This window comes from Ictalurus punctatus, chromosome 8, assembly GCF_001660625.3.
Source record: "Ictalurus punctatus breed USDA103 chromosome 8, Coco_2.0, whole genome shotgun sequence".
Taxonomy (NCBI): domain Eukaryota; kingdom Metazoa; phylum Chordata; class Actinopteri; order Siluriformes; family Ictaluridae; genus Ictalurus; species Ictalurus punctatus.
Window position 1 is genome coordinate 6,831,953 of NC_030423.2, and position 12,420 is coordinate 6,844,372.

General features: G+C 37.9%; 1 protein-coding gene across 10 annotated transcripts in view; it reads left to right on the plus strand.

Moving 5' to 3' along the window:
* Window positions 1–12,420, plus strand: part of ablim3 (actin binding LIM protein family, member 3) — a 112,415-nt gene that overhangs the window by 91,743 nt on the left and 8,252 nt on the right. For 6 of the 10 annotated variants that reach the window (XR_008396868.1, XR_008396869.1, XR_008396875.1 and 3 more), the window contains 5 exons: window positions 72–170; window positions 724–774; window positions 1,562–1,591; window positions 10,629–10,748; window positions 11,790–11,860. Coding sequence is in view for 1 of the 10 variants with exons in the window: in XM_017475110.3 (XP_017330599.1) it covers window positions 72–170; window positions 724–774; window positions 10,614–10,748; window positions 11,790–11,860 (356 nt within the window). In the remaining 9 variants the exon portion in view is untranslated. Of the gene's footprint in view, window positions 1–71; window positions 171–723; window positions 775–1,561; window positions 1,592–10,613; window positions 10,749–11,789; window positions 11,861–12,420 lie in introns of all 10 variants that reach the window. The other 4 variants (XR_008396870.1, XR_008396871.1, XM_017475110.3 and 1 more) reach the window with 4 other exon arrangements.

The following is a 12,420-nucleotide window of genomic DNA, read 5'->3' on the forward strand; positions in this document are numbered from 1 at the left end:
GAGAGTGGGGTGATTTTTTTTTCATTCATGCCCTGCCTCTGTCACTCTCATTGGCTGGGGATTTGGCACAGGCACTGAAAGTGGCAGGAGCTCACCCTATTACCCACAGCTGGAGGCCAGGTCCAGCACACCCACTACAAATCAAGCGCCGAAGCATTTCCATGTGCCAGGTATGCCACAAAGACACACCATTGCTTTTAAAGCCCCTGGCAACACAGTTTAAATGTAAAAAATAAAATATTTGTAATACTAAAGACCTGCCATTTAATAGTTATTTCCATGATTTATGATTATGATTATCTATGATTTTTAATTATAATTAAAACTTACTTCTGCTAAGTTCAAGTGTTAGAAAAGTATGTAGTAATGACAAAGCTGAGCTTTCGCAATACATTTGTTTTCACACAAGTTTTGAGTTAGAGCATAGTGTACATGCAGTTTTGCTTATGAAAATAAGTTGACAGTGGCTTTAACATCATTTGCTGCTTTTTACCTTTCAATTCATCATGCTGAGAATGCCATGCCAGAATGCTACTAGCATCCACTGATGATGGCTCTTTTTTCAGCTCTAGCTCATGTTTATATTGTCCTCAACACACAAGTTCTTTCTGAAAACACAGAATATGCAGAGGAAATGCAGACAATCTTAAATCCTATTTCTTTTCCCTTTAATCATCAGTCTCTCCTCCATGTTTCAACTCTCACTTCTCTTTTTCTTCTCAGCAACAGGAGATCCTAACATCTACCGGAAGCCTCCCATCTATAAGAGACATGGTAGTGTTCTCAGCCCACCCTGTTCCTCTGTCTTGGCTGTTTGCCACTTAAGAAATTTGTGCTGGATTAATGTTAGATATTCTTTTAGTTTAACACCAGGGTGCAGCCTAACAAAGTAATAAAGTGCTGTACAGCAGTGTTGTAGATGTGTACTGTATCTTTTTGAGTCTGAAGCAGAGATAGCCAGAGCACTACATAGTTTAGGTTTTCTCCTTTAACATACATTGAAAATTAGATCGATTTGAACTGATTGTACTGAAAATTGCAACTGACCACCAAATCTCTATGGCAACTGACCATAAGGACTTGAAAGGTGCAATCAGTAGGAGAGTAAGCTTTAGAATTATTTGGGTTATGTCAGGGATTATGGAGAGTTTCGTTGTATTTATGAGAATACAACAAAAGATTTTTTAACCCCAGACCAAGTAGCTGCACTTTGAATTAAAAAGAAATAAGGCCACCAGCAAAACAGTACTAACATATAATTGCCATAGACTACATGTGGTTTGGTAGTTAGGTGAAAGTTGCCTACAACTTTAGTGCAATTTAGAGGGCACATTGTTGAGAAGCTTTGTGGACAAGCTATTTTGTTTCCAGCAAAGTGCAATATAAGTGGCTTATTTAATATAACGTAAGCTATGGAAATATTTTGTCCATTATAAAGGTCACATCCTTTTTCTCTCAGTGACATTTATTAAGGTCTTCTTAAAGTTTCATATATGTGACCCTATGTTCTTTGACTAGCAGTAACAATGCATTGTTCCCTCTTAATTGCATGAAACTGCAGAGTGTATACAGATGGGTGACCAATTAAAAGGTATGAATGATGGCTCTATTATGCTGTGGTCAGCATTTTGTTTTTTGCCAAAGTTTTTGTCCACTTATCTCCTTAGTAGGAAGGTCACTGCAAATTAACACAAAGTTATTCTGTCTGATTAACCTTACCCGGTCCTGATGCAAGTGGTCATTTTCTGGATGATTCTGCCCCATCCACAGGGCATGAGGGCCCACTAAATGGTTTAATGGATATAAAAATTATGTAAATCATGTGCTGTGGCCTTTGCACTCACCCCAGTTGAACACCTAGGGGAGATTATGGAATGTGTTAGACAGCACTCTCCCCCACCATCAAAATACCAACTGAGGAATCTTTTGGAAGAATGGTGTTCATCTCTCTCCAATACAGCTACAGAAACTTCTAGAACCTGTGCCACTGAAGATGTTCTGCCATGTTTTGGTGCCCTAACACTTTACCAAGATGCTTTAATTTTCCTTTAATTAGTCACCTGTCGGTATGTATCCTTGTGTGTGTGGAGTTTGTATAGTAGAATTTCCCAGAGTGAGCTTGTGTGATTGTACATAGTCAGTACAGGCTTGTGACATTTTATTTACATTAAAGACCCAAATTATAACTGGACATACATAGTGAGTAGCAGGATTATATCCAGATAGGAATTATCCATGAAACAATCTAGATGGATATGCACTCATGGAACATGTAAAACAGATTTAAATCCAGTAGAAAAAAAATCAAACCACTTCAGGAGGTCAGAGGCACATTTTAGCTAGATGTTGGTCTCAGAGGCCAATCACTTCTTTTAAAGATTGAGACCATGTCATAGACATTGAAGTTAACCAGCCCGAGACTTTATAGAGTAATCAATTAGACAGAGCAGTATTATATAACAGTATCTTTTAAGCATGTGGCTATAAAAAAAAAAAAAAGATCAACACCTTCTGACTAATCACACTGGTCTTTTATTTATTTATTTATTTATTTATTTATATAAAAATAAAAAGATGGCTGCTGCATCATAAAGCATGATTCATGGTGCCATTATGCCACATGAATCATGCTTTATGATGCAGCAGCCATCGTTTAGATAAAATAAAAGAACGCTGGTAGTCAAATGTTACTAACTGCTTTGCTTACAGTGGTGCTTGGAAGTTTGTGACACCTTTAGAATTGTGATTGAGATAGATAAAAAAAATAATAATAATAATAATAATAATCATCTGTATAAATATGACCCAAGACATCATCAGACTCCTAAAACTAGATAAAGAGAATCCAATTAAATAATTGGGAGAAAAATATTATACTTGCTCATTTACTTATTGAGGGAAATTATCCAATATTACATATTTGTGAGTGGCAAAAGGTATGTGAACCTTTGCTTTCAGAATCTGGTGTGACCCAGATGTTTCCAGTAACTCTTGATCAGTCCTGCACATCAGCTTGGAAGAATTTTAGCCCATTCCTCAGTCAGAACAGCTTCAACTCTGGGATGGTGGTGGGTTTACTCACACGAATTGCATGCTTGAATTACTTCCACAACATTTTTCTATTGGATTAAGGTCAGGACATTAACTTTATTCTTCTTTAACCATTCTTTGATAGAATGACTTGTGTGCTTAGGGTCATTGTCTTGCTGCATGTCCCACTTTCTCTTGATATTCAGATCATGGACAGAGGGGTCCATGGAGGCAGATGCAAAATGCAGAACTTTTATTGAAAAAAGACAGACACAGGGAACAGGCTCAAGGAAGCAAACACAAGGAACCAGCATTATTTGTAACTTAATTAGAAAATAAACTCTAAGAAAAAGGGGGGGGGGGGGGGCAAAAACAAACAAAAAACCTACATCAAAATACAGTGACTCAACAAAATCAAGAAGAGAACCAAGCACAAAATAACCTGACTTGCATTAATGCCCCAGTAACTGAGGAGGAAAAACAAGCAATTTAAATAGAGCACTGTTACAGCCCAGTCTAGGTTAGGCCGCACAGTGTAACCAGCTCACGATTCAATGGAATTGACCTTTTAAAATGAAGGAGCCAGGAATAACACCACAAACAAGGTTGTTCAAAAGTTATGGTATATTGTAACGCACAATTATATACATACAACTATACAAAGAACCAAACACCAGACATAACTTCAGGGTGGGCCAAGGCCAAAATAATAAACAAAAGGATTCTTTTGTTGTTAGGTGGCTAGCTTACCTAAAAGGCCAAATAAAGAAAATACAAACACTTCTGCAACTACCTAAACCAAAAACAGAGACAAAAAGACCCTCTCCCAAATTGCAGCCACACCCCTTCCGCCGGTGAACCGAGTGCAAAATATATACAGTGGTGAAGAGTATACACAAACAGATGCAGGGACAACCAAACTCAATGTCAAAAACACCCAGGCAAGAGTCTAAACCAGAACAGCAGTCAGAATTTGATAGCCATAAGGGAAAGCAACACAAACCAAACAATCTCCTAACATCCCACACCATTCTCACTCCTCTTCCTCTTTAAATATGGTGGCCATTTAGTGAGGTCATCCTGGGAGGCAGGAGCAAGGCAGGCTAGGGCAGGCTGGAAACTCTGGGAGGGAGTTCGGACCTGCACACAAAATATGGCACAGCACACACACAAAAAAACACAACAAAAGAAAACTTCCCATCCCTAAGATAGCGGGCTGTAACCCCCCCCCCCAAAGGGTTCACAAAAAAAAAAAAAAAAAAAAAAAAAAAACACCCCAAAGACACAACAACCCCTGAATAACATCAAGCTCGTGACAGTGTATCAGCAATCACATTTTGGGCACCCTTCTTATGGGCACTCACTAAATTAAACCCTTGCACAATAAGAGACCATCGCATGAGCCTTTGATTGGTATTACACATATGGTGTAAAAAGAGTAGGGGGTTTTAGTCAGTAAAGACGTGTATGGGTTTGGCACGATCACCAAGATAAACCTCAAAATGTTGGATGGCTAGTAGCAAGGCAAGAGCTTCCTTCTCAATGGTGCTATAGTTAAGCTGATGTTTTAAGAACTTCTTAGAGAAATAACAAACTACGTGTTCTATCCCCTGATCATCATCTTGTAGAAGCACCGCTCCTGAACCCATGCTACTGGCATCAACTTCTAACTTAAATTGTCTGCTCAGCTCCAGAGCAGACAAAACTAGAGAGCTAGTCAGAAGGAGTTTAATAGACTCAAAGGCAGCCTGACATTCTGGGACCATTTGAACACCACGTTTTTACACAACAGGTTAGTCAAAGGTAGAACCACATCAGAGAAATTCCTACAGAAACACCGGTAGTAGGCCATACCTAAAAAGCGACGCAGGTCACGCCTCGTTGTAGGAGCAGGGAACATGCAGATCGCATCAATTTTGGCAGTGAGCGGTGTAACCACCCCTTGTCCTACCCGTTTACCCAAATAGGAGACAACTCCTTTTTCAAACTCATATTTATCCAAGTTCTTTTGTTAGACCCATGGTAACACACAAACAGGGAACACAGGAGTGCTGGTCACCAGGCTGAAAATTTGCACTCACAGGTTCTGAAACTACTTCATGTAAGGAAAAGACTTTATTACCAGCTATATAATTCCCTAGAATGACTGAAACTCCACTGACGGGCAAAGCCGGACGAACAACCACCTTCACCAGGCCTGAGAAAACCTTGGTTTCCAAATATATCGTGTGCAGGGGCACACAAATTACAGCCAGTTCAACGCCTTGGATTAACAAGTCACTGCCTACGTAAGAAGCTTCAGAGAAGCGTAGCACCTTTTCCAGCACGAACGACTGAGCAGCCCCAGTGTCTCTCAGCACACGCACAGGCTTTACCTTGTTAGGACCCAAGGACACATATCCTGAATATACGGAAGGTTCAAATTGCGGCTCAATTTGACAAACGCTTTCAGACACGTTTTGTGAAGCCGCAGCTGCATGAACCTTTTTAACCTCTGCATGAACCTTTTTAACCTCAATTTGCGATGATGTGACCTGGTTCATGACAATAAATAAGGAAAAAAAAAAAAAAAAAAAAAAAAAAAAAAAGGTCATGAGACACAGCTGAGGGTTTAGAAAAAAGGTACGGGTTTTACCTACAGGCTTCGATGAACGTGCTGACGCATCTTTCCAAGACAGAGAAGGACTGAACACAACTTTGAGTCAAAACAAACTCATCCATGAAAATAGCAGCTTTGGATAGTATTAATTCTCTGCCCGTGCAAATGCACCACCAGTGATTCTGGCAAACATGACAAATTCCTCTAACAATATCAGTTCCCAAACTGATCAAAATTCCTTACACCACTAACTGAACACCATTTATCACATAGCATGGTTTCTCACGGGCAAATTCCACATAGGTTTGGTGCACGGATTTAACAGTGTTCCTAAAATTTTTGCCGGTAAGCTTCTGGCACACGCTCATATGCTCGGAGAACCGTAGCCTTAACAGCATCGTACTCCAAATTCTGTTCTAAGGTGAGGGTGGAACATGCTTCTTGTGCTTTACCAGATAGCTTACACTGCAATAACAATGTCCACAAACTTTTTGGCCAACTTAATGTCATGGCTTTTCTCTCGAACACAGCAAAATAAGCATCTACTTCATCTTCTCTAAATACAGGCACTAGCCCAATGTGTCGGCTAACATCAAAGTTAGGTGGACTCACCGATGAGGACGGCGCTGGAGTCGGCTGCGGGCTGGAGTGCTCTGCGTCAACGGAATACGGGGAAGTTGCTGTCGGGGAGTTAAGCTTCCGTGGCAGCAGCACCAGCAGCTTCCGCTGCTGAGCTGCCAGGTCGAGCCTTCTCCATTCAGCATCCAGCTAATGCTCCCGAACTCACAGTAACTGCGTCTGGTACTCTTGCCACTTAATCTCCAACTCGAGCTCTTTTAGCACTAGTTGCCAGCTTCAGGCTGTTTACGACCTGCAACAACCTTATCTTCCGGCTCAGTCACGGCCTCCGCCCTGCCAGTAACTAGAAGAAGCTGGGTAAGCTATGTGGCGACACCCGGAAGTGCTTCGAGCTCAGGTAGAACCTGTTGAGCCACTTGTGCCTCATACAACACCACTTTAACCACCTTTTTGCAAGCCATACAGGGAAGTGCCACATGAAAAAAGTCTCCAATAAGGAGCAGATCATCCTTCCTACACCTATCAAAGTCCTCTAACAAAGGACACAACGTAAACATAATCAAATGCCATCCTTACAAATGGCACAATACACCAACCACAACCTGACTCAGCACACAAAACACATAAATAAAGAATAAATCCCAGATGAGCCCCCAAATCTGTTACAGCCCAGTCTAGGTTAGGCTGTACAGAGTAACCAGCTCAGGATTCAATGGAACTGACCTTTTAAAATGAAGGAGCCAGGAATAACACCAGAAACAGGGTTGTTCAAAAGTTGTGGTATATTGTAACACACAATTATATACATACAACTATACATACAAAGAACCAAACATCAGAAATAACTTCAGGGTGGGCCAAGCTTACCTAAAAGGAAAATAACAAAGAAAATACAAACACTTCCCTAATGACCTAAGCCAAAAACAGAGACAAAAAGACCCTCTCCCAAAAGAAATGGCAGCCACACCCCTACTGCCGGTGAACCAAGTGCAAAATATATACAGTGGTGAAGAGCATACACATAAACAGATGCAGGGACAACCAAATTCAATGTTAAAAAAAAACAGGCAAGAGTCAAAACCAGAACAGCAGTCAGAATACAGAATTTGATAGCCACAAGGGCAAGCAACACAAACCAACCACTCACCTAACAACAAATCACATCATTCTCACTACTTTTCATCTTTAAATATGGTCGCCATTTAGTAATGTCATCCTGTGAGGCGGGAGTAGGCAGGCTGGAAACTCTGGGAGGGAGTTCGGACCTGCACACAAAATATGGCACAGCACACAAAAAAAAAAACTTCCCATCCCAAAGATAGCGGGCTGAAACAGCACTAATCCAGCAGGGAAAATAAACACTTGGGTATGATTAGACAGGAAATGGAGGGAGACAACAGAAGAAAAAGTTCTGCAATTACGGTTAGGATGCCCTCTATGGCTAAAGGTGGAATTGTCCGTGGGGCCATGACACAGATGTCCTAACATTGTCTTTTAGAATTCGCTTGTATATTTCAGAATTCATTGTTCCCTCAATGATGGCAAGTTGTCCTGGCCCAATATTGGTCTTGAATTTCCTCCATTTATACACAATTCATCTGACTGTGGATTGGTGGAGTCCAAACTCCTTAGAGATGGTTTTATAACCTTTTGCAGCCTGATTAGCATCAACAACTCTTTTTATAAGGTCCTCAGAAATCTCCTTTGTTTGTGAGATGATACAGATCCACAAACGTGTTGTGAAGATCAGACTTTGATAGGTCCCTGTTCTTTAAATAAAATAGGGCACTCACTCACACCTGATTGTCATCCCATTCATTGACTTGACTCTAATTTCACCTTCAAATTAAACTGTTAATCCTAGAGATTCAAATACTTTTGCCACTCACCGATATGTAATATTGGCTCATTTTCCTTAATAAATAAATTACCAAGTATTATATCTCTGTCTCATTTGTTTCATTGGGTTCTTTTTGTCTACTTTTAGGACTTGAAAATCAGTGTGAAAATCATATTCATGCACATATATCGAAAGTGCTAAAAGGTTCACGAACTTTCAGGCACCACCGTATTGTGTGTTATAATGCAGTTGGACTTCAGTTGCACTAGAGGTATTAATGCATGTGGTTAAAATCTCAATGGGATATAAACCGTATACGAGACACTTGAAGTGACTAGGTGTCAACAGTGTAAATAATAGATAATTGTTTTAGATTTAACATTTTCCTCACAGAATTTCTTAGACAACAATATGAAATAATTGAAATCAGGCTCCCAGGAAAAACAGTGAAACTTTCTACAAATATAATGTGTAATTCATGGTCATACCCCCATCAGGAGAAACAAATTTTTCTCATTGCTTATCCAGCACACGTATTTAATGACCATATCTTGAGCATAAAATAGAGATTATACCTGACGTAAAGAGCCTCACAAGGCTCATATCCTCCCTGCAGTGCTCTATTGCATGGTTTTGTAGTGAAGATAGCACTGAGAACCTTTTCTGTGTTGGTAATATGAGTCCTATTGCATAGACATGTTCTGCTGATCCACTCAAGCCTATATTTGTCTCTAAGATAACACATTAACTGGTGTGAGCATACATATACATGCAGTTAGCTTATACCCAGAGGATAATCCTTCTTTTGATTTCAATCAAAAGGCCATTCAGTAATTATTGTTAATTATTTGGTAATGATGGGAAATGTACAGTACATTTATTTGCATTTTCAGTCAATATTCAGTATTACAAATAAATATTTACAGATTTCATATCATTTTTATTTTTGCAGTCTATTGTGTGATTTTCTGTTAAATAAATTTTCATATCATTATATATATATATATATATATATATATATATATATATATATATATATATATATATATATATATATATATACACACACACACATACATATACATATATATATATATATATATATATATATATATATATATATATATACATATATATATATATATATATATATATATATATATATATATATATATATATATATATATATAAAAAGCAGTATGAAAGGTGTAAATAGTATATTTGTAATATTGAACTTTAATATGAACCGGCATAATTCTATTTTCTCTTGTGAAAATAGAAAAAAATATTGAAGTTATGCATGAAAGACCATTAACCAATGAGATCTGAGTTGAACTGTCATCCACCTTGTTTGCGTTGGTCTGAAGTCACTTTTGTTCATGGGAAATTCTGCAAGATTCCAGGTTCTGACTGAGAGTCAGGACTGATTTGTAAGCATAATCTCAAATCTGGTGTTTAATTCTGGGCAAATCTTATAGATTCACTGAAGGATGATCTAGAACAAAAAGAAGAGAAGAAAAAGTTATAATATCAGGGTTCTTTCACATTTTCAACATTGGTTAGAATATTTTATATTTTGGATCAGGCATTAGCTAGCTGACCAAACACAGTTACACACTCCAGCATACATATGTAGACTGTTGTTGTGTTATAAAAGTATGAATGCTATTGAGGGGACGCACTGTTATAGAAACACATTTATTTATCACAAGCCTGTAATGAATTCCTCATTCAGAAGTGTTTGTTACCCACACGGAGGGCAGATGACAGAGACAGGGACAGATGGATGTAAAAGAAAGATCTCCACCATTAGCATGTTTACTGTATGCTACTGTATATGCATACAACGCCAGGCATCTATACTGTTTTACTCCTGTTTCGTTCTTCTTCATGTGGGTACCAAACTTAACTTTTACCTGTTTCTCATAGGTTGCGAATAATTCTTTTTTTTCTGTTTTTCTTTTTATTTCTTATCACATAAATAAATTAAATATTCCCTCCACACATCTGATGTACTTTCCTCAATCAACCATTTACCCTGTAAGTATAATTTACCCTTCAGCATCAAAAATCCTATACCTGTCTGTACTTGTCTCTGTCATTATGTTATGCCTGTCCATCCTTCTACCTTTTCTCCTTTTGTCCTACTTATGCCTATGTTTTCTTTTGTGTAATTTGCTGTTGTCTGTTAATTGGATGCTTCATACTAATGGGAATAAAAAGAATTGTAATTAGTCTTGGAGTAATGATTAAAAAGCAATTCAGTTAATTTTTCTAGCATTATCACCATATGCTGGGATATTTTAGCAGAGCAGCGCAGCATGAACAATGGTCAATTTAGCTAAATGTATTAATTTATCTTTAAGAGAGCTGCGTCATTTGAGCTATTGGAGTTGGAGCCATTCTTCACTTAGCAGTGAATAATGTCTTTTGTACTGACCATAGTGTGCTTTTTCTTCTCCATCTGTTTTTGTGTAGTTTTACCTGTGTGGTTCAAGAATGACATGTTATATTTATGGAACAGTTTATCCTGATGAATTTTTGTTCTCTCCTCCCTCTGTGCAGACAATCACAATGCAGCCACAAAGAGCAAGACCAGCGAAGATATCCTTCACTCATCCAGATTCTCAACAACCTACTCACCCGAGCACTACCAGCACACCCAATCAAATTACTTTCAAAGCCCTGGTTCCCCTAAATGTAGGTAACTAATGATGTGCTTACCTAGCATTTGCTGCTATACTAAGCTGAAAATCAAACATTGGGTTGGCATGAATTTGAATTGTGTATGTTTTTTATTACAGTCACTTCCATGAAAACTCAAAATCATACCAGATATATTGTGTAAACACCACGTATGTGTTACATAAGTGAAAATAGCAACCCTCTGGCTAATGCACACCTCACACATTCCATATATCATACAAGCATGCTTAATTTTTAGCATTAATGTCCTAAAATCCACTGTCAATAAAACAGTTGGATCATCTGTAATTACTACATAGATTAAGGAAAACATGATATGAGACGGTGGAATGGTAAATAATATGTATAAGTGTCTTTTTCTATGTTTCTATGTCTAGTTTCCCATGAGCCATACAACACTATACTACACATTGCAGAATCATAACATTGTTGTAGATTATAATTTTAAATAAAGTTTATTGAATGAATTTATTTGGAGTATATGCTTCACTTACATTCACACGTATTAAAATATAGAGAAAGCATGAAATAAAAAATGTTGCAGAATGGAGTCAATGATGCTTGAAACACTGTTTAAAATGGAAACATATCGGTTGTGTGTGTATTGGACACATCTGTGTCTACAAAATCTACGGAAATGCGATTAGTGTTGGAATTGACCTTAAATGTGAACAAGCTGGCAAATATGAATAGTAGTTGCAGTATCAAATGCCAAAGATAATAAGATAAGATAAGATAAATAATGGCTCACTTTGATTTTTGTCAGCAGTGTACAAAGTTCAGAGGATGCAGACTTTTATAATGTAAAGAGATTATACTGTTTATACTGTTTTTTGCAGATTGAGTTTTTATGGTTCGCTTGCTTTGAAATCAACCCAAATTTGAATCCTGGGTATTGTTATAGACAGTAGCTTGTTTTAACTCATAGTATAAGCACAGTCTGTTTCAGTGAGTCACCTACAAGCAATTCTGTTTGAGCTGCTTGCATCTTTCATCCAATAATTTTTTATTTAACATCTACTCTCTCTCATACAGCTTTACGTATTCCACGAAGAAGATTCTCATCAGGAGGAGAGGAAGGTGGATGGAATTATGGTCTTCAAAGAGTATGAAACTCTTTCTTGCTCCTCTTTCTTTCTCTGTCTTGTGCCATCTTTATTCCAACAATTCTGCATATATAGTGACTCTTTTTTTTTTATTATTTGCCTCTGTACACCACCACAATGGATTTAAAATGATTGTGGTTGAAATATAGACCTTCAGCTTTAATTCAAGGATTTTAACAAAAATATTGCATTAACCATTTAGGAATTACAATCATTTTCCCTCATAGTCCCTCCATTTTCACAGGCTCAAAAGTAATTCAACAAACAAACATAATAAAAAATATTAGCATTATTTTTAATACTTCTACCACTACTAATTCAAATACTTTGCAGTCAATGACTGCCTGAAGTCTGGAACCCACGGACATCCCACGTCTTTCTGCCTTTAGTTTTATCTTCAGTATATGAAAAGCATGCTCAATTGGGTTGAGGTCATCGGACTTTTAGAATATTTAAAGTATTTGCCTTAGAAGCTCCTGGGTTGCTTTCATTGTATATTTTGGGTCATTATCCATCTGTACTGTGAAGCGGTATCAGTTTTCAGTTATCAGTTATCGGTA